This window comes from Rhopilema esculentum, chromosome 11, assembly GCF_057945365.1.
Source record: "Rhopilema esculentum isolate cy_ngs chromosome 11, ASM5794536v1, whole genome shotgun sequence".
NCBI classification, from domain to species: domain Eukaryota; kingdom Metazoa; phylum Cnidaria; class Scyphozoa; order Rhizostomeae; family Rhizostomatidae; genus Rhopilema; species Rhopilema esculentum.
This window is the reverse complement of record NC_142825.1, coordinates 12,829,695-12,854,647: the sequence shown is the minus strand read 5'-3', so window position 1 is coordinate 12,854,647 and position 24,953 is coordinate 12,829,695. Positions and strand designations below refer to the sequence as shown.

At 36.8% G+C, this 24,953-nt stretch overlaps 2 protein-coding genes across 3 annotated transcripts; one reads left to right on the top strand and one right to left on the bottom strand.

Moving 5' to 3' along the window:
• The first annotated feature begins 491 nt into the window (after positions 1–491).
• On the top strand, positions 492–10,401 carry LOC135693373 (uncharacterized). Its single transcript, XM_065211829.2, has 4 exons — positions 492–679; positions 1,022–1,228; positions 2,807–3,523; positions 10,152–10,401. Exons 1-4 carry the CDS (start codon positions 502–504, stop codon positions 10,298–10,300), a joined length of 1,251 nt encoding a protein of 416 aa, XP_065067901.2. The 5' UTR covers positions 492–501; the 3' UTR covers positions 10,301–10,401.
• On the bottom strand, positions 1,022–24,815 carry LOC135693371 (pancreatic secretory granule membrane major glycoprotein GP2). 2 transcript variants are annotated; one of them, XM_065211827.2, is made up of 9 exons: positions 24,592–24,813; positions 22,023–22,279; positions 21,345–21,621; positions 19,768–19,909; positions 16,788–17,300; positions 15,817–16,167; positions 14,091–14,310; positions 13,687–13,982; positions 1,022–11,039 (listed from the first exon to the last, which is right to left on the bottom strand). In XM_065211827.2, exons 1-9 carry the CDS (start codon positions 24,742–24,744, stop codon positions 10,960–10,962), a joined length of 2,289 nt encoding a protein of 762 aa, XP_065067899.2. In that variant the 5' UTR covers positions 24,745–24,813; the 3' UTR covers positions 1,022–10,959. The 2 variants fall into 2 exon arrangements, with proteins under 2 accessions (XP_065067899.2, XP_065067900.2); XM_065211828.2 differs by lacking the exon at positions 15,817–16,167 and having other exon boundaries at positions 24,592–24,815.
• Positions 24,816–24,953: the final 138 nt, after the last annotated feature.

Below are 24,953 nucleotides of genomic sequence, written 5' to 3'. Positions count from 1 at the left end.
TACTAAGAGGGTACTAACAAGAAGCGGGGCGGTGATTTCCCAAGAACAATATTAATGCAAAGAAGTACAATATTAATGGCGACTCCAAAATTTTATTTATTGAAAAGTGTGAAATTTTAAACTTAAAAAGCATTGTGTTCAATTTGTTAATTATAACGTGTCATAATTTCGCACTAAGATGAAATCACATGATTTAAAACACATTGCGTTTCTCAATGTTACACTTTTGCGTAGAGTCCCAAAACGCATATTACACCGGAAAGCCGGTCCGCTTCTTCTTTCCGGTCTTCTCCTTTAAAAAGACATTCTAAAGTACCATACCTAATTTACAAAATTTACTAATCAAATTAATTACTACAGAAGAAATCATTTTCTTAATCTTTCCTCTAAAAATGTAACACTTAGATAAAAAATAAACTGAAAAGATGAGAAGTCTATAAAATAGCCTCTGAGCCATCGTAACTGCTTCTGTGTAGGAGGCAGGCAAATTTCCCCGAATCGATGAATGTGAAAGGGGAAGTTCTTAAGACCCAGACACAGAACAAAATGGCGAGCAAAGACGGAGCGGTACCCAATTACAAGAATAACGACAAGGCTTATAAAAAACTTATTTATGATATTAGCATCAATTTGACTTCGAAAAATTTGGCTGACTCAATGTTTTTAAGTGACCTTCCAGGTGATTTTATTGATTATTTTTTACGCGTCTGCTGCTACTGCTAGGCAAGTCGACTTGACGTGTGTTTGTGATATGTTCAAATTTTGTCTTAAGTGTATTGGCGACAAACTACCCCTCCCCTATTCAACTCGACTCCGCAGTAACGTGTAACTGTTTTAATGATTCTGTTTTTGTAAGCATATTATTCAATATTGTTTTTTTGTATTCTTGCATTCTATCGAGGAAGAAACCACAACTTCTACATTTTGCTTATGAGGAAGAGCTAAGAGCATTACTTCTCCATAAGCATTAATTTGTATCAATTTGTTTTGCATCAGCTTATTTAAGCTGATTTCTTTTCAGAGAGTGTATGTGAAAGAATCAGCAATGGAGGTCAACTGATGGAGGCTTTTCATAAGCATGGATTGATTTCATTTAACCGTAGTGGACTGGCTTATCTATCAGGAATCTTAAAGGATATAAGAAGACATGATTTATCTGGAAAAGTTGATCGGTTCCTTGAAGGGAGGGAGGAATCTACTTATGCATCTCATGGCAATGACAAGAAAGGTTAATGTATCTTTGTTGTTTCCTTGTTCCTGGCAATTCATTTTATAACCCCTGTTCTGACTGCCAACAACAACAAAAGCTTTCCACAGGTTAGAATTATCCCACCTAGACCCCAAGTTTTATAGAAAGTAACCAGCAAAACACAAAGATAGAATAAAATTGAAGCTCCTTGATTCGCATATTTTATAGTCCAGACTGGAAACTTTGTTGTGTTCCTGCAATATATTGCCCGCACACTCAAATTTACCATACATGAACTTTGGCTTATTGGCCATGAAAAGTCCCTAGTTAATAATATTTTCCATTATTAACACTTTCTAAATTTTTTTTTCTAAATTTGTTGATTTCAGGTGTGCAGTCACAAATTTTCAAAATTATCTTGTCTGCCGCAAGAGAAAAGTTTCCAGTGTGGTTTTAAGGGCATATGAATAACAAATTTATCAACAACATTTTGAGCAAAGCCTGTTGACTTGATAATGGGCTATGCTAAAAATGTCGTAAATAAACTCATTATTTTTCCCAATACAATCGTGTTTAATATCTTAGCTATATTCTGTAATATTGCACAGACATATATAATCATATATATGTCAAATTGCTGTCAGCCCCCTGTCAGCACATCAGCTAGCACTCCCTAAAAACAATCTACCCAATCCCATCAAAAAACGGCTCCTGAAAACTTGTTTTCCAGCCAAGGCATGTTCACTTATCACTTCATTGAGCCCCAAGCACATACAATAGATTATGTGAAAAAACAGGCAAAAAACATACTCTATTACCATAATGCGCTTATAAGTGGATCTTGATCTAACGGTTTTTGCAAGTAGGATGAATAAAACAAAAAGAAAAAAGTGATATGGCAATCTATTTTCACTTTTGACAACAATTACATTACTTTTCAGTTTTTTTTCTTGCATTATCAATTTCTTTAAATTGTCTGCTAAGTATAAGCTGACATGACAAAGACAACCTTGATGAAGAACAGCTTAATGAAAAATTAGTGATTGTTGAAATTGATTCGGGTCCTGAGAAATTTTTCATTGGATGACTGTTAACATATCCAGTTGCTATTGTTGAAATATCACTCCTTGCAATTTTATTGTTAATATCCTTCTTTTATTTATAAGCACTTGTGCCTGTATCTGAATTATTTTCTCATACCCTGAAAATGGCTTGATGATTTTTGCTTCTAACATCTTTTTATGTTAGGGATAGGGATAATTATGCCCCTTCTAAAACAGCTTTTGGCTATTTTCAACAGCTTTGATTCTAAAAAGGTATCCAAACCTTGTAGATTCCTACTACAATAGTGTAATATATAAATTTTCCTCTGATCAAATGTTGTAACTGTGATATTTCTTGTGGATTAGTTCTAATACACTTGGGTGACATTCATAGCTATATTTTATTATTAGTATGTGCTATAAAGACTTTTCATACAAACAAATTTTCTTTGACATTTGGCCCTTGAAGAATTTTGCCTAAAACCCCCTGTTTAGAAGTGGGTGCTACAGTAAAGTCACCCAAAATTTTTTGAAAAGTTTGTTTTTGACTCTATTTAAACTGTTGTTATTTCAGGAGAAAAACCTGCAGTAAAGAAAGATGTTTATAGCCCAATAAGTCTGCTTGGACCAAGTGCTTTTACAGTGAGCAAGAAAGCATCCAAAGCAAAAAGTTGTGAAACACATGCTTTAAATGAGAATGCTTCAGAAACAAAAGCCATGACACCAAAAGAAAATCCTAAATTGTGCTATGAAGTTGATGAAAATGATGAGTCTGATAAAATTGATTATGGATTTTCAAAAAAGGGTTTTAAAATGAAACTTAATTTCACTGTGAGGAGTGATAGTGATTACTACGAAATGGACAGTGAACAACAAGGGTATTGCTTGATAATAAACAATATAGGTCATGAAACACAACCACTGGAAACTATATTTAGTGGCATGAAATTTAAGGTTGAAATGGCAGAAAATAAAACTGCAAACGAAATGCAGTCAATATTTCAGGGGTTGGCTAATTCAAACCTTTCACGCTTCAATTGCTTGGTAATATTCATTTTGACTGATGGGCAACATAATGAAATTTATGGATTTGATGGAAATAAACTTCACATTGATGACATCCACGGCCCATTCAAGTCCTGTCCAAGCTTAAAAAGGAAACCAAAGTTGTTCTTTTATTCATTTGTTCCTAAGAATGCTAAAGCCAAGAGAGACGGGTCTATTCAGTCTCTTAACTACGCTGAGTACCCATCAGAGGCTGACTTTTGTGCTTTTTTTACAATGCCATCAGGTATGTCTTCTTACAAACTTAATCACCAATATGAGATTACACAATTGTTCTTCAAAAATAGTATGATTTTTGTTTTTTGGAACTAATAAACCTCTCTTTTATTTCATTCTTATATACTCTTTTACATTGAGGTGCTCAATTTTTGTATATTAAAGGCTTCTTCATAGGTTTGGCAATGGAACCAGTGCAGGAAAATTTCAGTTTTTCCCTGGTCAACCTCATAAGTAATTTTTATTAAAACATAACTGTGTTAAAAGACAGTGACAAATATGAATGATATAGATTAATTACATGAATCAATCTATTTATCATAAAACCAACCTGTTAAAAACAGCTCTATACAATGGTAAATCCGATGTCCTCAATTAGATTGGCCCATAGTCTGTGACAGCACCAAGGGGGGTTATAGGGGGAGGTACCCCCATTTTTGTCAAAACATTGCCTACATATTCCTTCTAAGAATGGGTTAAAAGTGCTAGGTAGGGATAGTTCATATTTTCTAAAGAAAATTAACCAGGTACAAAGCACTGAAATGAGGCAAAAGTGGATGGTCTCACTGCTGCAATAGCTGAGGCCGCCACTGCCCATAGCCTGTTTGAAGAAAAATTAGCTGCTTGGGTAAGCCTTTGTTTATATTGAAAGGAGTATTATAATCTTTTGTTCAGCACAATGGGTCGTCACTGGGGCTGGAGAGGCAATCACTCGCTATTAAGTTTGTTAAAAAAACCCTGAATTGGCATTGACCACTTTTTACCCAGGGGCTGTACTCATATATTTTTAGGATAGGAGTGCTCAGATTTCTTTTTTGGGTCTAGAATTGGAGCAAAAGTTATTTTTTGGTTTATTTATCTGTAAAATTGCTTGTTTGGGTTCATGAAATTCTGAATTACTTTTTCAGATCTTGAATATGAGAAAATTTAAAAAGAAAATTAGAGAGAAATTGCAAACTTTCTTGTGCATGGTGAAAAAAATTATTTTTTTGATTGATGGTTCTACTACGGCCTGAGCACCCCTATCCTAAATATATTTGAGTAACCCCCCCCCCCCTTCTGGGCCTTTTAGCTGCCAGAAATTTGCCATTTCCAGACAGGCAAAACGCCTGTGTCACCAATAGTGAACCCCTTTAACAATTTTTTCATTATTTAGTGACAGTATCAAAGCAAAAGAATCAATTTTAGTATTTCTTGTTAATAGTATTTCTTCAAATTTAAACCTCTTCTCCAACATTTCTTCTCTGATTCAAACAGATTACAATATTCATCCTCCTAAGAAGCCTGTATCATTTAGTTTAAAACGAAAGAAAGCTTTAATGCTTTAATGCACTTTGCAGTGGCGGATCCAGCCAAAAATCTGACTACCGCCGAAATGAGATAGAGGGTTGACCATTCCCTTTAGACCACACCAATTTCTTGGTCACACCCGGTTTTTTAAAATGATTATTGCTTTCTATAATTTCTTATGTAGCCCATTTTCAAGAGACAAGCGGTGCTTTACTGAAATTTCATGTATCCTTACAACAAGCTTGAGAAGAAATAAATAATCTTACTCAATATTCTGAGGATGGATATTCTAAAAAATTTTTACGGCATTTAGACGAGGAACACCATAGAATTAGAAAAAAGATACATTTGGCAGAATTTTGAAGTGTCGCCTAAAACTCGCATTTAGTCTGACAATTACTTATGAAAATTACAAGTTTAAAAAGCTAGATAAAATTTGCAATTATTGAGAGCAACTTTTGTTAAACAAAGAATCATACTTTTGGCGAATATTGTGGGCCTGACTTTTAATCCTGATGCCTTCTTAAATTTTAGAATATTTGAGTCTTAATATTCTTTTAAAATATATTCCTACGAATAATTGTGTATTGTACAAAATAATGGGTCACATCGGCTTTGAAGTTACAGTTTGCCCACTTGCAGAATATGTAGGCATCCCCCACCTTTCTGTAACGTTTGAGCCGTGTTGAGCGGCAGTACTACTCAACCCCCATCTGAGCGGTAGTCAACTCGGTTGTTCATTGGTTGTCAACAAAATTTGTATGCATCCCCCCCAGGTTGGCAGTGATTTCTGACGATTTGATTGGTTTAGGCAGGCTGACTACCGCTTAGTGCAGCTCGAATCCGCTCTAAACCGACTCAACCCCCCTAGCTAGCAAGCCATGATTTCATCATGCCCCCATGCTAGCCTTCTATTTGCAAACATGTGGCTCGGCAATTGGCACGCAATTTCCATAGCGATAAGGGATTAAAAAATATTTCTGTCTCTGTGGAAATTTCAGGCCCCGTTCACACGGGAACGCAATCGTTCCGTTCCGTTCTTTTCCGTTCCGAAAAGCGGAACGCTCAGGGGTTGTGTTCACACGGGAACGCTTCAAACGACATCGTTCCGTTCCAAAAAGTGGAACGATAAAATAAGTGATACGAAAAGTGGAACGGTATGCAATCGTTCCGTTCCGTTCCCGTGTGAACGCGCAGAACTGGTCCAGAAAATGGAACGATAAGAGCTTTGCCCTTGGCGCATGCGTCTGTGTTGTTGTTGAGGGAAGGAAAAGGTGACAATAATAAACTCAGCGAAGAAAATGGAGGATTTCAAAAACACCATTGGCTGAATCTCGCCCTTAGTCCATTTAAAAGATTCAACACCATTCTGCAAACATTGAAATTCCTTCCTTTTAGGGTTGGCTTTAATTTTCCCACGAGCTTGCTTATTTTCGGGCGCTTTTGTATTCTCAATTTATTCAAATTGTTTAAAAAATTCAGAGATAGCTCAGAGATAAATCGAAATGATGAAATCTATCTCCATTATGGACATGCGCATTAAAAATCATTCGCTTATTTTGGCGCGCAAATTGCAGAACAGAACGATTGCGTTCCCGTCTGAACATAAACAAAAATCGATACGCAATCGTTCCGTTACCGTGTGAACAGTATACCTTTTCGTTCCAGAAACTGGAACAAAAATGGAACGGAACGATTGCGTTCCCTTGTGAACGGGGCCTCAGGCATGTTCCTGGGAAGAAAGGCTTGGTTTGCAGCGCGATCAAATATTTTCAATAATTAAATATGGTTTAATTAAAGTAGTAGGATAAACATGAAAATGATCCTTGTTTCTATAATTTTTGAATAATCTGACTACCGCTCGAGCGGTAATGGCGGTAGTCTGGATCCGCCACTGCTTTGGATGTGAATATAACATTTTTGAACTGCCCATAAATAAAGATATTACGTGCAAAGTCAGATAACCTACCAATATTACACCAGCTACGCTTAGGTTCTGAAAACTTAGCAGAAAATTCGAGAGGGTTTAACTGCCATGGATAAACAAGAGACAGAGGTGTTTAAATAGCATAGGCTATGTTCTTGGAATATAATGAATTAGGCTTCGTGGCTTTCCATATTTCATTATTAGCAATTTTGCTTTTAAACAATTATTTTATGTTGCATTGGCTGTAAATAGCTAAAGTTAGTGTATGCGGAATTATTTAGTGGTCCTTTGTCTTGACTAGTCAGGAAACACTTTAGGGTTCCTTTTGAAAGAAAATCAGGGATTTTTTCTGTCGATCTTCGAATCTTTTACAGTGGGAAGCATGAAGCAATCGACTAGGAAAGGATTGTTTTATTTCGATGGAATTTGAACAGAAATGGGCCAAACGTTTCAAAATTTCGATAGATCTTTCTCAAAATTTGAACATCTTACCCCCAAAATTATCCTTGATGGAGAAGCAAGGCCTCATATAGAAGCGCATTCTAAATGCTACTATAGGGATGTCAATGTTCCCGACACTCATAAGCGTACGGGACGGGGGGAGGGGGCTGGGGGGCTTCAGCTCCCCTAGATTCAGGCAGCTGATTTTTTCGGGCAAAATTTGGGAAAGAGCATTCTCCAGAAACAAAATGATAGGAAAAACTACTTTATGAACATGCTTAAAAATCTCTGAGATGACAAAATCAAGTGGTTGTAATCACGAGCGCTTTAGGAAGTCATGGAATATGGTAAAAATCTCTTGGGTGAAAAAACACAAAAAAGTGACAAGAACAGCAACAGCCCAATTAGTGCTTGAAATCATTGTCGAAGAAGTGAAATAAAGCGGCTATTACGCTGTCATGATTGATGAAACATCTTACTTTCGTCTTCACGAATAAATGTCAGTTTGTGTCATTTTTTGCAATGGTGTCCGAAAGAAAGTTTTTTGCTAAATTTGACAAAACTCGGTCTTTGGCAATTGTACGAATTCGGCTTAAAAGCGTATGTATAAACTTGTCGGCAAATGCTCCGAAAATCTAAAATGAGTGGCAAAGCCAAGTGCTTGGCAAAGCGAATGGAGGACTGTTTTCCGCTGAGCATCTATGTAGACTGCCCTGCCCATTAGTTGAATTTTGAAGGAAGAAAGTCAATTGGAAATGGACTGGGTGTTGTTCAAGGTCGCTACAATTTAATTGAAGTCAACACCAAAAGACATGCACTTTCAAGAGAAAAGTTGAACATGAACCGTCATAAAGCTAATAGGGACAAAGCGCAACGCACGGGGCTTGCCAGAGGGGGAAGGCAGTGGACAGGACACTTATTTTCTTTGCAAGGATAAAGACCCTGAAACCCATCTAGAAAGCAAAGCTCTGTTCAACTGTTTGTACAATGTAATGGATAAAGTTTCGGAAGAAATCTATGCGCGATTTAGTGATAGTGACTATCAAATTTTATGTGATTTGGCGTAACGGAGGCATCTGGGCCCCTAAGCGAAAAACTGCTACAGGACTTCTATTCACGGACAGGAAGAAGATCACATTAAATGGTGTAGAGCATGTCAAACACAACAGAAAAAGATAAAAATTAGAATTATTTTCTCGTGAGCTGGGGAGAACCGAGTGATAGAGCTTCAGTTGATTAACTTTCAAAGTTTTCAAAAGTTATTTGAACTTGAGCTAAGCTTTAAAGATCTTAAGCAAAACGCTGAATTAAGGTGCCCTAAACTGTGTTACGCCACTTGCCCGTGATAAGGGAATGCAAGCGTGAATGCTAACACTTTTGAAGAAATCATCATAAAGGTTTGCTCCTTCTACAAATACATTATGAGTTTCTGACCTCCTAGAAATGGAACACAAACTGTTCAATAATCACAAGAATAGGCAGGTAAGCAAGAAAGTGCGTGAATTACTGAAAATGGTGCAAGTAATGTTCACAAAAAGATATCGATAAAATAATCGATATATTTGGTCGCTGTCGTGAAAGAAATTCGCTTATTTTAATGAAAATGTGTGAAGATTTAAAAATGGTTATTAGGTAACATTTTTCAAATTATTTGTATTTTAATTTTTTGTTGACTAATATAAGAAGCTCACATGTGTGAAAGTATATCCTTAAAACTTTTGGCGTTATCATCCCCGTCCGCCTATGCAGACACTATCAACGAATTTCAAGATTCCCAACCTTTCTATAAATCATTCATTGTGAAATGTTACAAACATAAGAGAAGATGTCACCGAGGGGCACCCTGAAATCTATGGTGACCAATCGGCTTTGCCCCTTTTTTCCAAACCTCCCTACGCTGCTTCAAATCTTTGTTTGTTTACCAGTGTCTTCAGCTGGTGCCGAGCGCTCGTTTAGACGAATAAAGTTGATAGAACTACCTTTGATCATCCATGGAATGATCTTTTGTCAAATCTGAAGGCCATGAGTCTCTGCCGAAACACTGAAATCGATCATGACGAGGTTATAGACATGTTTGCAGCGATGAAAAAAGAGAAGAAGATTATTTGTTGGAAAGACCTGACTTCTGGCTTTATTGTGCCATGGAGCCTGTCTTCCTTGCTATCATGTTGTATTATAGTATTCCATTTAGTATTCAATTTACCAATGAAGTAAACATGTCATCGGAAATGTTATGATGCCCCCCTCCCCCATATACCACTGTTGGTATCGGTCCTGGTTCAAAATAAAGGAATTTCGAGTCTAATTTTGCATTAATGCGCCTAAATTTTGCACTGATCTTAGTCTAATCTTTGTTGGAAGCATCTACCTCGTTCAGTGCAGAAATCTATCCTGGGTACTAGACTCACTCTATATACCCAGGGTATGCCGAAAACAAGCATTCAACGAAGGCTGAAGCATATCAACAGTGGATCGACTCGATATAGAATTGCGTGGGCTCGTGTACAGTCGATATTGGTTTTCACCATAAAAGCACAGATGCACAGACTTTGCTGAGGCCAACTTTTTTAGACAGAAACTTGTGTCGGCCTAGAAAATTTTGGACGGGCACAATGGGGCAAAAAATTTTAGTTAAGCTGGAAAAAATATCTGTATATTTTGCGAGAATAAACTTTTGCGAATCTCGTAATTGAAGGTGTTCACTGAACAAACATTCACGATTTCAGGCCGGAACGCGAAAAACTCGAAATGTTCTTCCCCCGAAAGATTCTTCTCTAAAAATTGGAGACACCATTCGCGACAGTAGACAACAATAACAATATTAACCACGTGTTAACCACCTGTCGACAATAACCGGGTGTTGTGGATAGAGCTACTTATATATTCTTGGTTAACCGGGTGTTGTGGTAGAGCTACTTATAGAGCTACTTATATATTCTTGCTCATATCAATTCACAATCTTTCTCTTTGTTTTAAACAGGTATATCACATCTCTGCAAGCTATTGGCCCAAGACCGCACCATCCTTTTGGATGATTTGTTCAACCTGATCAGAACACACGCAAAGGAAGAAAATCAGGAAATACCATTGACTGTAGGCCAGCTCAGCAAAAAACTGAAATTCATCTAGCATTAATGTATATTTGCAAATGGAAGACTATCGATTTAATGTATGTAGATTACTGCACGTTATAAAACCAAATCTTCTTTCATCGCCTGCTTTTAAAAATATTTGTTTACTCCGTGCCTAGCTTAAACTGCACACATTCTTTCAGATTTGAAAAGAGTTGTTTATCAAATCATTTCTTGGAAAATAAAGTCAAGCTTTTTTGTATTTAGCCAATACCACAAGAAATGATCTCGCTATCTGAAGACATAGAATAAAATGTGTTAAAAACTGTTCGTTGTTAAAGTATAATTACTTTGGTATGGTGCTATAAAAGGCATGAATTTTATACAAACGTGACGTCTTTTGCCAGCTTTCATTCAATAAATGAGATATATTAAGGGAGAGTTAAGCTTTCTCTTCTTGGTTTTGAGCAATTCAAAAAGAAAATAAATACCATCTAAGTCTATTCTTATCATCCTATAAAGATACGGCCAGAATTAAACTACGAAAGCATTCCTGGCGTCTCAAAGATATCAATCGTTAAAAGACGTTAAGGTTAGCACCCCATAACACCAAAATCTATTTATTTGCCGTCACGGAATTCAGCTATATGACACTCAACAACGCCTTTCAGACCAGCGTGGCATTGCTTGATGATCGTGACATTCATTGATCGTGACTTACATTGCGTACAGTAAAATCCAAGCTATTGTCAACATAAGAAACATCAATGCCTCTGCTTTCGGTGTCGCATCATGGCCTAAAGTGAAAGTGTCAAAAAAAGTTTACACCTGGTGCTGCTGAAATCGACATGAAGCTGAAGACTTAAAGGCATTGAGTCATGATAAAATGGATTGGATATACTCTAAGTGCCAAAATCCGCTGAGTCATGATTTTCATGACTGCGATGCTATTGGTTGACCTGGAACTGGTCACATGAACTCACCTGGTACTGATTGACAAAACAATTTCTATCAATAGCAAGTTGTCAACAACGGATGCAAATATCACATGAAACAGCAGCGATCACGCCAAATCCAAATGACCCCCTATATAGAAGGCCTATTTAACATGACTCAATGCCTTTAAGACGCTTTCTTCATTTTAAACGGTAAACGGTAAACGTTTTTGACACGGTATTTGGTTTCCTCTCCCTAAAAGCAAAACTATTAACGGAATCAGATTAAACTATACATCATTCGATGCACAAGAATGTGGCGATTTCAACCATATCAAAATAATTGGCAAATATTATAAAATGATACTTTCCAGGCAAATTTATTGCTTAAATGAGTGTACCACCTTCAAAAGCTATTTTGTACCCTTGAGTTTAAGGTAAAAAAATCACTTATATCACTTATATCAGCAAAAAGCGCAGATCCTTAGCTACTAAATTTTGTCTCAGATTTTTCAAATTCCTCCTCCCCTTGAAACTATACCCTTTCAAAAACTGGCAAACAACTTTTCTTCCTTCTAATAGCTGTATTTGGCTATAAAAAACGGACCAGAGAAATAAAAAAATTTTGAGACACCCTTTGCTTACCCGGCATCTGTCCTGACCGTGTGCAAAGTTTTGAGCCATTCGATTGGTTCCTTGGGTACAGAATAGCTTTTTCGTACCTGTATGTAGACGAATTATAAGTCCGGAGAAAACGGGGTTTTACTGATCGCACTTGCAAGGTACACTCCGTAAACCACAGTGTAATCCGGGTCAAGTCACTTGAAGCTTTGAGATCAATAAGCCTGTTTAAATAAACACGGCTGTACATTGGATACATGGATGTGCCATGCGATATTGTAAAAGAGACATGCGACCACAACCGCAAAGCAACGATAATCGGCTTAACAGGTCAAGAGATTTTCAGGCCTCAACTAAGGCCCTAGATGCACCAAACAAGATTTCAGGAAGAACTTCTAACACACTTTATCTCTATTGCTCATAGAGAAAAAGGATTAAGCCTGTAAGTAAACAAATGCTGATTTTCCATTGCGCCCACCCGAATTGCCACTGAACCAAATTCACTCATCTCTCAAAGATTCCGTCGTCCTGCCCCAGAGCAGAACGAGCAATTTGTTTACTTTCTGTGTCGCGTCAAGTGCATCCAGCAAGAAAAGATGGCCGAGAAAAAGTTTAAAAAATGTACAGCCTGCCTAGCTAACGAAGGTAATAACAACTTGATCATCATTACACTCTAATTTTTATAAGAGCACGAGCCTCAAAATTGTTCAAAAGTTAAGAACAAATTAAGAACAAGCTGATGCTGAGCTTCTGCAAAATGCAATTTTAAATCTGTGCTTTTTCGGTGAAAATTCAAACCTGTCGGCAAATGAAGGCTGTCTCACTCACTTTGTTGGAAAATGAGGCCTGACTACCTCCCTAGAGCGAAAAAGCTAGCACTCGCACTGCTTACACCCTATTAAATTAAGAACAAATCAAGAAAAATCCAACCTCAGATTTTCGAAAAAAATAAGAACAGTCAGCCTGAACTTAAATTTACTGGTTCTTATATAAAAGAGTGTACCAAGCGTTGGTATTGTAGATAATGGATATTGTAGATAACATATGCACTTATTTTTATTTTTTATACTTTTTAGACAAAAACCAGTGAAACTACAAGGCTAGGTTGTTTTTCAATTGTTCTTGAATTATTAGGGTTTGAGTTGAACAACTTTAGACAGGATTTAAATTTATACCGCATAACAACATTGGATGTGGATAATTGAGGTATTGCTTTTTAATAACATTAGCAAAAAATTACCAAGCTATGGAAGCAATGTCTCTTGTAAAAACGTGTTTTAATAATAATGGATATTGCAATCTTTTCAAAAAAAGCAGAATTATATTGATAGCTTTCCATTCTGTTATAACCAGTTCCTTTTCGAAAAATTTCTTGACGGACAGAAATACTTCTTTTAAAAATATTCATAGACTTAAGCCCGGTAAGCATGTGTTAAGTTCAACGTTTGAAACGGGAGTTGCATCAAACAAGTCCAGGTGCTGAACCAAATTGAATTTTGTCCGCCCATGAGAAGTTCAACGTAAACCTTGCAAATGAGCACTTGCACAAAAAATGCAGAATATGTATTTAATTATGAACATTTTTTTTGCGATACAGAATCTGGAAATGGCTTTGAAAAAAGCAAACATTTTACAACATACTTAAAGCTTTTTCGTCTGACACTCCTCAGAGCATAAAACGTCAGAATAAGGGTCGGAAAGAACACCATGAAAAGATATACCTAATTGTGGATCGAAATAGGCCAATCAGAAAAACGCAAGCACAAGACCGGTATAGTTGACCAATCAGTGCCGCGAGCCTAAAGAACAATCACCAACGGAGTCAGCTGTTAAAATTTATAAGTAACCTGTTATAATTTTAGCAAAAGGAGGAATCCGAAAAACATACCTTTCGACTGGTCCCGCTCTTTTTCTATTGCTCCAACTTCGACCATATAATAATTAGATACCGTTGATGGTCTATAGATTGGTGTCTTTTCACTGACACTGCGAGTGGTGCGTTTTAAATTGTTTCCTTGACAACCAGACTGACACCTACTGTCTGTTGAGGTCATAAAGCAGAGGAAAACGAGGCAGTGAACATATGCCTTGGGACTGCTCTCTAGCAACGCAGAAGCTGGTAAACTGAAGCGTTGCTGACCTCTAGTTCCTGAGTGAAACTGCACCTTATTGTTCATTGGGCACCTAAGATCATCAAAAAATATAAAATGATTTTGGGATGTTGTGTCATAATGCCTTTGATTTCAAGTTACTGACAACATGGACTATAACATGCTTTTTGAAAATACTCACCTTTCTTTGATAAAGAAGTACTTTTTCTCGTGGCTTGCGTCTTTGACCCGCGTGGAGTAGCAGCTGCTAACCAATACCATATAGTCACTAGAAGCCGAAGAGCGTACTTCAAAATATAGACGGTCTGTGAGTTGAACAGAAATAGGGAACTTTTTGTGTTTCAGATTGAATTTGCTATTGATATGCAGGTCGATATTCAGCTGGAACTGACCGAAACCGGCTGGAACAAAGAAAAAAGAAAAAATATCTTCAGAAAAGAACAGAGAAACAAGGGGAAACGTTACGGTGGGTTGTGGATACGTGAGGCAACTGATAACTTGAAAGAAGTATTTATCTTCCAAAGGAGCAAAGTGACATTAGGTGATGAGTTTGTCCAAAAAGTACGCATTTCCCCCTACTGTTTCTTTTATTGATTAAACTAGATGTAATTTTTATAAAAAGGTGTCTGTCCTGGAATCGTCACTGGTGCTGAACTTGCAAATATTTTTCTCTTAGCCCAATATAAAAACTAAATGAGCTCAAACTCTGGAATAAGACATGAACATCAGGCAATTAAAAAGAAACCATAACTTAAACCAAACTTCGTAATCGTCCTTAATGTGCGTAATCGTGCGAGGATGGCTCAGTTGTTAGAGGCGCTGACTACAGACCCAAGACCAAACTTTCACCCAGAGTGGGGAGAGTCGCTAGTTCTCTGTAATTCCAAGCGTAGAAATCACTAGGTGTGGTCACATCGAGTGGAAGGACCAGGACACTGCTCGATAAGCATAGCTTCTCAGTGTCCTAAAAACTACCTTCGGATGCTAGGTAGCAACAAATACAAATACAAATACTCCAATGATATATAAAATTGTATCTGCTGCAACGGCAAGGTGTCGCTCTTCTAAAAACCACAGGCAGCTAAGTTTGCAATTTCAACATCTTCGTGACAATTGACCACATATAATATTCTTGAGCTCTTTTAGTTTTTTGATTTGCTCTTTGTAGTTCATTTTTTGTTGTCGATTTTAGTTCTTATTGCCGATTTAGTCTTTATTGTTGATCGTGGTACTTTGCCACATTGTTTATAGAATACACTGTTCAGTTGCCTCATGACCGCATTAAGCGTGAAACTCTGAGTGGCAACTTAGAACTTTCCTGTTTTATTTTTATTGTATTTCCATTTAATCATTTAATCGAATTTATTGAAGGATAGGGAGGGCTCTCCCCGCGATTAATTTACTTATTGAGAGAGCTCCTCCTTCAAGTAATTTGCTCCACACGATTCATCCAAGTCCTATGTATTGAATATTGTATTAATTTTCCGTATCAATGTATTAATTCTCTGTAATATTTTTCATTGTAGTTCAGTAACTTGTTAGTATAGCAAATTATATATTAATTGTATGGAGTGAATTTAAAATACATGAAACTGAACTGAACTGAAAACTCCAAATAGCCTGTACAGCTCTTCCTATATGGCATCGACTTGCATCGTCTTAAGCAGAACGTGCAGCTATTGTAAAGGATTGTGGAATGCTAGTAATGACACTGCTATGACATTGATGTACATTGCTAGTAATGTCTCTGCTGTAGTGTGGTACTGAACTATGCACCATATAGGCAATGAAGGTGAATCGTTTCTTACATAAACTGGCATGAAAATATCTTAAAAGGACATGACAATTAACTAAGTAATCCCAATGTATGGAGAGCACTAGCAGCTTAAAAGAAAACAAAAACTTACGTTCTGTTGCATTTACCTCTTTTACGAGGTCATGACCAGATGACGAAATGAAAGTGTCAGTCGCAAACACACAGGAAAATGTTATATAGACGTCAGGGTCGCGAGAAATGATGCCAGATGTCTTTGGCATTAGGACCAGCTGGTTTTCGTATATGAAATGACTTCCAACGGTTTTTTTGATTGTGTCACAAGCATTGAGTTTTGTTCCAATGATAATTTTTGCACTTGATGCTGAGACTTTGCAACTTGTTGATCTTAGAGTAACTGATAAGTATTTTGATATGTTGTACCGAGATTCATCCAATTCAATTTGCATATAATTTGAACTGCAATAAACCTTCGCTCCAAGATCTAGGAAGGTCAAGCAAGCATATTTTTAGGCCGTTATTGGCCAGGTAAATGACTCCTTTAACTGCATATCGGTTCAATCAAACGACACAAACAAACATCTATTGTGGTCGATGAATTCCTAGCTTCTTAAAACATCATTAAAATTTAGCATATTGGTTGAACATGGTTCTATTACATTATCTGAATATTTGTAAAGCTAATAAGAAATCTGCATAAATGTTTTCAAATAATGTATTAAGAATATTGCAACTTAAAAACTAAACTTCCATCTATTTAAAAAGTATGAAGCAGTCCTAGCCTGTTGCATTTGCACATGTATCTTTTGCTAACCTTATCTATATATAGCCCTTAAGTAATTCTGTATGCTCGAAATATGACACAATATCAAACCAAGATTTCTTTAACTTGTTCTATAGATTTGCGCTTTTCAGTTTACCAAAGGTAAACCTAGCTAAAATTATGACGTTTCTAAGTTAATTGTGCAAATATGCAATAAAACAAAAGAAAATTCGGGCTTCTGTTTACGCTGAAGCAAATATATTGCTTCTAAGACTTCCCTGAATAAATGCTGAAGTTCTGATAAAGGAAAATCAATTTGAGGTTATCAAAATAATTTGTACCTGGCTTTCCACAATATCTTGCATTGCATGTTGGTACTGCATCGAAATAATAAACAAGAAAGCCTCCGCAGTTCCTAATTTTTATTTCTCTTCTTAACGTGCATGTGCAGCTCCCATGTGTAGAAAAACAAACTGTTCTATTCACAACACCTTCTTCGATGCTTGGTGCAACTTGATCTTTTAACCAACCCTTATAAAATGTTCCACAGCTAGAACTTGATTTGGACCAGCCAGCAGGACAGGAGCTTACCAGAGTTGTGCCGGATTGGCCTGTGAAACGATACCAGCCATACAAAAACATATCACATCTATAGGAGCTCCAATCACTGTGATCTACGGAGCGGTCATGCGAAGAGAGATTGTGGTAATTCTTGCAGCCATCAATACTTGAATAAGGCCTCATTGCAGGAGCTGCAGGCGGTGGCAGTACTCGAGCAACCATTGGGCCCAAGGGAGCGTAAATTTTATTTATTAAAGTGCAATTCACTTCAGACTCTTGTTCGTGTGTGGGGCCTGTAAAGAAAATATGATCATAACAATTCCTTTGTAAATATCGATCACAATTAGGCGAAACTGCACTTATAGCCTGCAGGAATGGGATTGTCATGCTCATATAAAAAAGTTTTTAACTGACATTATAGTTACGTCTTTCGACCAGAGTTCTTTTATCCCAAAATGAAATCATAATCTATTGATTGGACAAACTTTTAACTTAATCGCGGGCACTTAAGCTTTCTGACCGGCGTCAAAAACATTTAAAAGCAAGACATACATAAGCGGTTATTGATTAGATAGTCCCAAATAAATTAATAAATCTAAAGGACTTAAATTTTATTATTTTTCTGCCTTTATATCACCTTGCTGCTACTTTTACTTTGAGGGAAGAAAGTCTAGCGAGAAGAAAGATTTAGGAATTGAGGAGGAAGCGAAATTTTTGGCACCAACTTTCGCGAAAGGAGCGACTGAGGGTCTTTCGCGAGAATAAACTTTTTTGTTTTAGTAAAAATCACAAACTTTGAGCGAAAAACATTTCTATTTAACAGACGCCTCCTTCTATTATAATTACGCTCTATACCAAAGGAAATGAAGAAAACAGTATTAAACATGGTTAAAAACTATCACTGTCGCCAAAGTTTTCAAGAGGGACAATAGCAATGCTCTCTGGATATTTCGCGAGAATAAACTTTCGCAAATTTAACAATTTTTGATAAAAAACGAGAATTCTCTTCCTTTTAAGTAACTAGTGAAACCAATCTGTTTTTAGCAATAATTTTCCCCAACAATGAATCAGTTTATGTGCCCAACAAATGATGGCATTGAGGATGCGGGGCATTCCTTTGATTTGCCCTGCATTTGACATCCAGCCAGGAAATCTTCTCACTGGAGTTTCGAAATTGCTACGATCAGTTGTCCAAATTGAAACTCAAATCAGAAGTATATCAGACCATCGATATCGTTGAACCTTGAACCTTAACCTGATAGCGTGTGTACAGTTTGCTGGGCAATGGGGACTCTGGAGGGGGATCAGTGGCTGCAGTAACTGCTGTCTTTTGTTCCGTCACCCGTGGTTCCTGTTCTCCAGCATCCTTCTCATATGCTGACCGAACATCCAATGTGAAACGGGTTCTAGTAGTTATCAGTAATTAGTAGTATTTGTAGGTGTCCGTAATTGTTTCATTTAGCTGCTACCTGTTATATACTTTTTATGTTAATGGCCACAGGGTAGCCATTGTCTTTTGCTCCCTGTGGTCCCGTCCCTGTAGTGTTGTACACTTTGTAAAGTAATTAGGAATTATAGTAAGATGTAGACGTAAACATGTATTGTAAAAAATTTTTACAAAATGATACAAAATAAATGATACAAACAAAATCAGTTTATATTTTGAGTGCAGATAAATTACTTTAGACAGAGCCAGACAATGTAAAGTAAATATGGATAGAGAATACAAAAAGAGGGACTTGGTTGCGTCAGTTGCAGTAGAGGATAGGGAAAATGTTGAAGAAGACGGCAAATGACAAGAATAAAGCAAGGATGAAGCTAAAGCTGTCTTGAAAGATTTTGAAATTGAAAAAACTACTGTAGCAGATGACAACCGCGAGTTATTCAGGTAATGGATGAGAATAGGGAAAAGGCAATAAAATAGCTTTTCAGCGTATTTACGAAGATGAAGTGTGGCCAGATGATTTGCCATATGTGTGCTTGCTTCACTGAAGAGAAAGTGGAAAAGACCTTTGGCTCACACAATTGTTGAATCTTACCAGACGAAGTCAGGGAAAGGAGATGGTCTCGAGAAGCATTAGTTGTCATGAAACTTTGAGTGATACCTGACAAATGCCAAAATAGTTCGAAATACGAAAAATATAGTAGGGGGATTATAGTATGGAATATATAACAAATGAAGAAAACATAATAGATTCGAATGATAAGTAGATCAAAAGAATAGTAGGATGGATTTACAGCCTTTTCTAAATGTACGTGTGCAAGTAGCAAATAGAGAGTCAGAGTTAGGGGTTTTTACATTGGTAAACCACAAGGTTGTTTCTTACCTCCACTGCTTTTCAATATCCGAAAGTGAAGACAGTGAAAAGTGAAGACTTAGAGGGATAGTGCAAAGGCATTAAAAATATCAGAGTTTGGTTTGTTAGTGATCTTGAAATGGCAACAAAAGCTTAGGACACTTTATTACGTTGAAAACTTTGGCCAACTTTCCCTGCGGCCCTTCTCTTCAAAAGAGCTTTAAATTTATACAAATTCCTGCAAAAGCATCATCACAGGGTTAGTTAGGGTGCTTATTTAAAGTCCTCTTGTGGCCGTAAACTTTCAGAAGAAAATTTCCTGTTAAATCAGTTTTGGAAACTCGTGGGTCAATTATGCGATAAAACTACGTTGTTGAAAACAAACATGAGTCACAAAAAACAAAATTTCAGTGTTTTAATTTTATCAATAATCTTATGGTAGTGAGTAAAAAGAGGGTCATACTTAGGATATCTATAGAAAACTGCAATGAAACGCTGTGGTATTTAGTGTGCAAAGAATTAGTCTTGTAATCTTCCAACATGACAACGACAGCGTAACGGCCAGATTGGTACGATGCTCCATTCACAGTAAGACTGCAGTTGCCCTGAAATCAAACAGTAAGTAGTCGAACATCAGCATGCTTTGCTGAAGATATCCAAATTTATAAAATCATTTTTAACATTGTGAAGTCATATTTATTCAGTCTGTAGGATTTCATATCAAATGGCAAATTCTAGAAGATATGAAGAGTAGTAAGTTATTCACATTTGGTTCTTGTTTCATTAGGGTTGCTCAGCTCATGGTTTATGGGGAGATTTCACAAAAGAAAATTTTTTTAAAATATGTCCATGTTACAAATACTTATAAACAGAAATGTTTATAGTGGCAACGACAGGGACCATTACTCCTGTAATTATCTGTAAGAAATGCTGTTAAACATTGAAAATCAGAAATTTTTTGTTCCTTGGGTACCAAGCTCCTTTGTAAACTCATGGTCGTAAGAACAAAATCCAAGCCAACACAGCAGCTCTAATGTCTTAAAACCAAGAGAAAAACCTGAATATAGGGTGTCTTTGTAAGCAAAAGCTAGTTGTAAAGAATTTGCAAATTGTTGATAGGCTTTTATATCTAATTTTATATAAACATATCTGATTTATAATATGCTTCATTGTAACTGCACTTACACTGGGAGCTGATTCTGTCAAAGTTTTTTGTGCCTTATAGTAAAAAAATTTTATCAAAATTTTTATCATTCCATATCTAGCTGATGGCATATCGTACTAAATAAATATTTTATACAGTGGAGTCCCGATATAAGGAACCCCGGATGCAACGAACTTCTTTGTATAACGAACTAAATGTCTGGTTCCTTAGATTCTGCCTAACAAACAAATTCTCTCGGTACAACGAACCCCGGACATAACGAACTCTCGTTATTACGAACCCTTCGTCATAATTACCCTCGATATAACGAATTTTTCCATACATTTTTCATCTTCGAAGTTCATTTGTCACTTTTATAATTTTTGCATGTCTAATGATGTTGCTAAGTTCCTAGCTAGCTGGTTTTCCGAAATTGGGACCGATAGCTCTGTATATTTCTTCAATTGGTACCCATGATTCCGCATTTTTTGGAAAAAAGGTACTCCTAAATAATGGCACGTCCCCGTACGTCAAACCTATTAAGTTACCCCCCCCCCCTCCTTCCCGAGAGATAGCCTAAACAAGCCCACCGCAGGTTTTTTAGGCGTGAACTGCGAAAGGACCCCAAAAAATCTTATCTCTCGTTTTAACGAACTCCCGAAAGAACTAATGAACTATTTTCTGGTTCCCTTCAGAGTTCGTTATATCGGGATTCCACTGTTTATCCTATGAAAAAAGAAGGTTTGACACCATAAATAATATTTTTGATGAGTCAATAGTATTTTTGTAAAGTAACATGGATACAGAAATGCAATATAAGCTAAATATAATAATATAGATTTTTAAACATTTTATCATCTTTAGACGCTCTGAGAAGATATTACTGAAATACTTACATGGTCCAAAGCTCCAATACGTGCATTATAAACACCTCCGCCTTCACTATAGCTGTACGCCCAGCGACAATTGATAACATCATCATCAGGGTCATAGGTAGGTAAATGGAAAGTCTTTATTTCGTTTTGCAAAATGGTAAATCTTGGAAAATAACGAAGCTGTACTGGACTATTCAATCCACCAAGACGATTCAGAGGAAACGAAATCAGGCTTTCTACATTCACCAAAGAGTTAGGATACTTGATCAGTGCTGGATTCCAACAGCATCCAGTATATCTAGCATCAAAAACAGATTCAATACACATTTGTGTTGCCTACCCCTGAAATATGCATCTATTTATGTGTGTTATATACAGATTGCCAGTTGCCACTTATCTGTTTATTTTATCATTATCTGGTTGCAATAATGCCGGTTTTGTTAACAGTTGAGTAATAATTACACAAGTCCCAAGAATTTTTCAGTTATGAATACTGCTTCTCTATGCCTTTCCTCTTTACCATTTTGCTGTTCATAGATTTATTTATGAAAGATTTTATCTTTTGCTGTAGACAGGTTACCCTTGGTATCAGCGACTTAGAGAAGTAAAATGGGGGAAAAAAGACGGATACAGAAAAGTATTGTCTGGTTTTTAGGTTTAGAGAGATTTTGAAACCTGACGTGTTCTAAGATTGCTTACCTTATCTTGTAGAAGAAATTCCGCTGGATGATCAGTCTAATTTCATTGTAGCCATTTAAGCTTGCCTTTGTATGTGGATAGGATGGGCATTGAAACTGCGCAAACAACTTGGTATAGAAATTCCCAGGCGATGCTTCCGTGGATCCAAAGTAAAAATATAATGGCAATGCGCTTAAGGAGGAGCATAAACCAGGCGGTGGGACATTAAGGCATGGATTTGTCAGGCTACTCCATCGACTTCTAAATTTCAAAATAACCTGCAAATGTAGATTTATTTTAAGTTATAATCGCAACAACCCAAGTGAATTAACCAATGGACGGTGAAAAACTTCTTAAACTTTGTTATTCACACTAAAATATTAATCTAATATGGTGTTTGGAAGACGAGTAAGAAACGCAAGGAGCGACTGAGGGAACTAAAGCTGCAAATTACAAAAGTCTCTAAGCTTTTTTCAGATTAGATTGTTTCTTGACGTTGGAAAATCTGAGACTGCATTTTTAGAAGCACGTTTTATGAAAGAGTTATTGGTGAATAAGATTACTTTGGAACAAATATAGACAAAAAACGAGCTCACTATTGATGCTGAAAGATATATTTGAAATAGCTTCGAAAAAGCAAACATTTTGAGTCGAGCATAAGCTTCTCGTCTGACACTCTGCCGAGTATAAAACGTTAGAACATAGATCAAAACAGAGTTGGCCTAAGCTGAAAGTGACCTTATGAGCTCAAGAACAAAATGGGGCACATCTTTCAATGTGGCACATCTTTCTATGATGAACACAATGAGGCACATGCTTCACTTATTTTTTGAAACAAACATAAAAGAAAACTAATTGTCTTCTGCAAACACAACTTGATTATTCTAGGAAAGGAAAGGCAAGCAAAGCGCAATGGCCAAGAGGGGGTGGCTGGCAGTGTTGGCAAGTGATAGGATTTAAAAGTGTCCAGTATTACTTCGACCAATTCGTGCGCTTTTTCATGTATGAGAGAATTTTAATCCCTACCTTTTGAATACGCACATCTTTGACATGGTTATATTGTACAATGCTTCAAGAGTATTCTTATAGTATCGCAAAAATTGATCATTTAGATATGATTTCATTCTAGGGACACTTTACAGTGATCTATAGGGTGAGGTCCTTTGAAAGTTTCTTGAGTTTGTGCACTCGGACCCGTTTTTGCCTACGAATACGCCTGATATTTCATAAGTAACAAATTTGATTCAAGTTAAAAAGAATTGAGTTGGTTGTCATTTTTGGAAATATGCTGGAGGATTTGCAATAGTTGTGTTATACAAGTTGGAGTGGGGCCCCTCGCTTTATAGTAAAATGTGTGAGAAGGAAGAACCGCAGCATAGGCTCTCCGCCGGATTCTGTGAATCTTGCAATGAGTGTTGTTATAAAAGATATCTCTTAGTAAAATGGTTCATGTTACTTGACAACATTCTGTTTCTCTTACTTTGTACTGGGCCTAGAAAACTGTTCATATTAGCTGACAATATTCTTGTTTAGCTTCACTAGTGCCGTACTATCAAATTTGTTGATACTTTTGTCTTGATTCAAATAAATGTACACTTTTTAGATCAAAGAGATTCATTTATCTGGTTTTAGATTCAGGGCCACTTCATATCAAATCATCCAGGGGTTGTGACCATCATGGCATGGGCTTTGTTTATATTTTACACAATTGAAGCTTCTAGTAAGATTAGAAAAGCAGCAAATTTTCAACTTTGTATGAACCATATATTCAAATTTACAGCCATCAAAAATATATGCTGAATCAGCGAATCGGCAGAAAAAATGGGCGTGGCACACAGTAACGTGTATGCCTGTTGAAAGCTAGAATTAAAAAACCATTGATAAGTAAAAAATATTGGCAAAATAAATATTTTGCTTCGTTTAGATTCTCCTTCATGTCACATGAACTCCAACAGCTGATTACGATCTACCTATCACAAGCATCTCTAAAACATAGAGCAAGCAAGAGGGTTGCCAAAACGTCACCCTGGTTTCCCTGCCTATCTAAGCCTCTCCTCATTTCTCGATTGTTTAGAAGTAGGTGGGTTTATTTCTTTCCTTCCTGTATCAGGGAGGTTCCATTCTGACCTGATTTTGCGCGTTAAAAAGGTAATTTTGTAATTATTAAGATACAAGCGTCGCCAAAAGTGGCGGGGGAGCTGTGGGTGCAAATTGCCCAAGGCTCTCGAGACCTAGAAGGTAGTGGAACCTCTTGCAAGAAACTATTTGAAAATAACTGCAAGAAATATTCTGAAATAGCTGCAAGAAAATAACTGCAAGAAATATTCTGAATTGTATTTTAAGCTAATCTAGAAGGCGGGAAAGCAAATTTTTTCAGCTAGCTTCCCTCGAAGGGAGCCTCGTCCTTCTTTACCATGGGCCTTCGAAACCTCTCGATGGCCTGACAACCAGAACAGAGAAGTGAAAGAAAGCATATCTACAAAATTTATAATTAAACTAAGGGAAATGTCACTTTATACAACACGTGGCTACCAAGGGACAATTCTTATAGACCACGACTACGACGACTCGAGTAAATAATATGGCCTACCTTGACTTTGTCCGATGTTTTGTTTATTGGATAGAAAGACGGGTCACTGTTATTCGCAAGCCAGGTGAAAAAGAAACCATTATGTAATGTTGCACTGATATAGCTCAGCTGTGATAAGGTCAAAGTAATGCAGGCATAAAATCTCAGAAACATCTCAATTGGCAGGTTTGACTCCCATCCCTTTAACTGTCAGTAAGCAGGTTTGGATTTGGACTATTATACATGCTGCATGACAAAACATTTTGAATGTCTATTGAAATTATTTGAAAGACGTCATGCGCGTCAACACAATCAAAATTTGAACGGATGAACATCCATTCATGTAATTCCGAGAAAAGCCCGTAGACTGTTTTCCGCTACCG

Bases quoted from the DNA above. Each gene is read 5' to 3' on its own strand.
- LOC135693373 (XM_065211829.2), top strand. From the start codon at position 502: ATGAATGTGAAAGGGGAAGTTCTTAAGACCCAGACACAGAACAAAATG. The intron at 680-1,021 runs GTGATTTTATTG...ATTTCTTTTCAG, and splicing joins GTTTTTAAGTGACCTTCCAG to AGAGTGTATGTGAAAGAATC. The intron at 3,524-10,151 runs GTATGTCTTCTT...TGTTTTAAACAG, and splicing joins TTTTTTTACAATGCCATCAG to GTATATCACATCTCTGCAAG.
- LOC135693371 (XM_065211827.2), bottom strand. From the start codon at position 24,744: ATGTTTCTGAGATTTTATGCCTGCATTACTTTGACCTTATCACAGCTG. The intron at 19,910-21,344 runs GTAAGTATTTCA...GTTTGATTTCAG, and splicing joins GTATTGGAGCTTTGGACCAT to GGCAACTGCAGTCTTACTGT. The intron at 11,040-13,686 runs GTATGTTTTTCG...CTTTCACTTTAG, and splicing joins AGAGCGGGACCAGTCGAAAG to GCCATGATGCGACACCGAAA.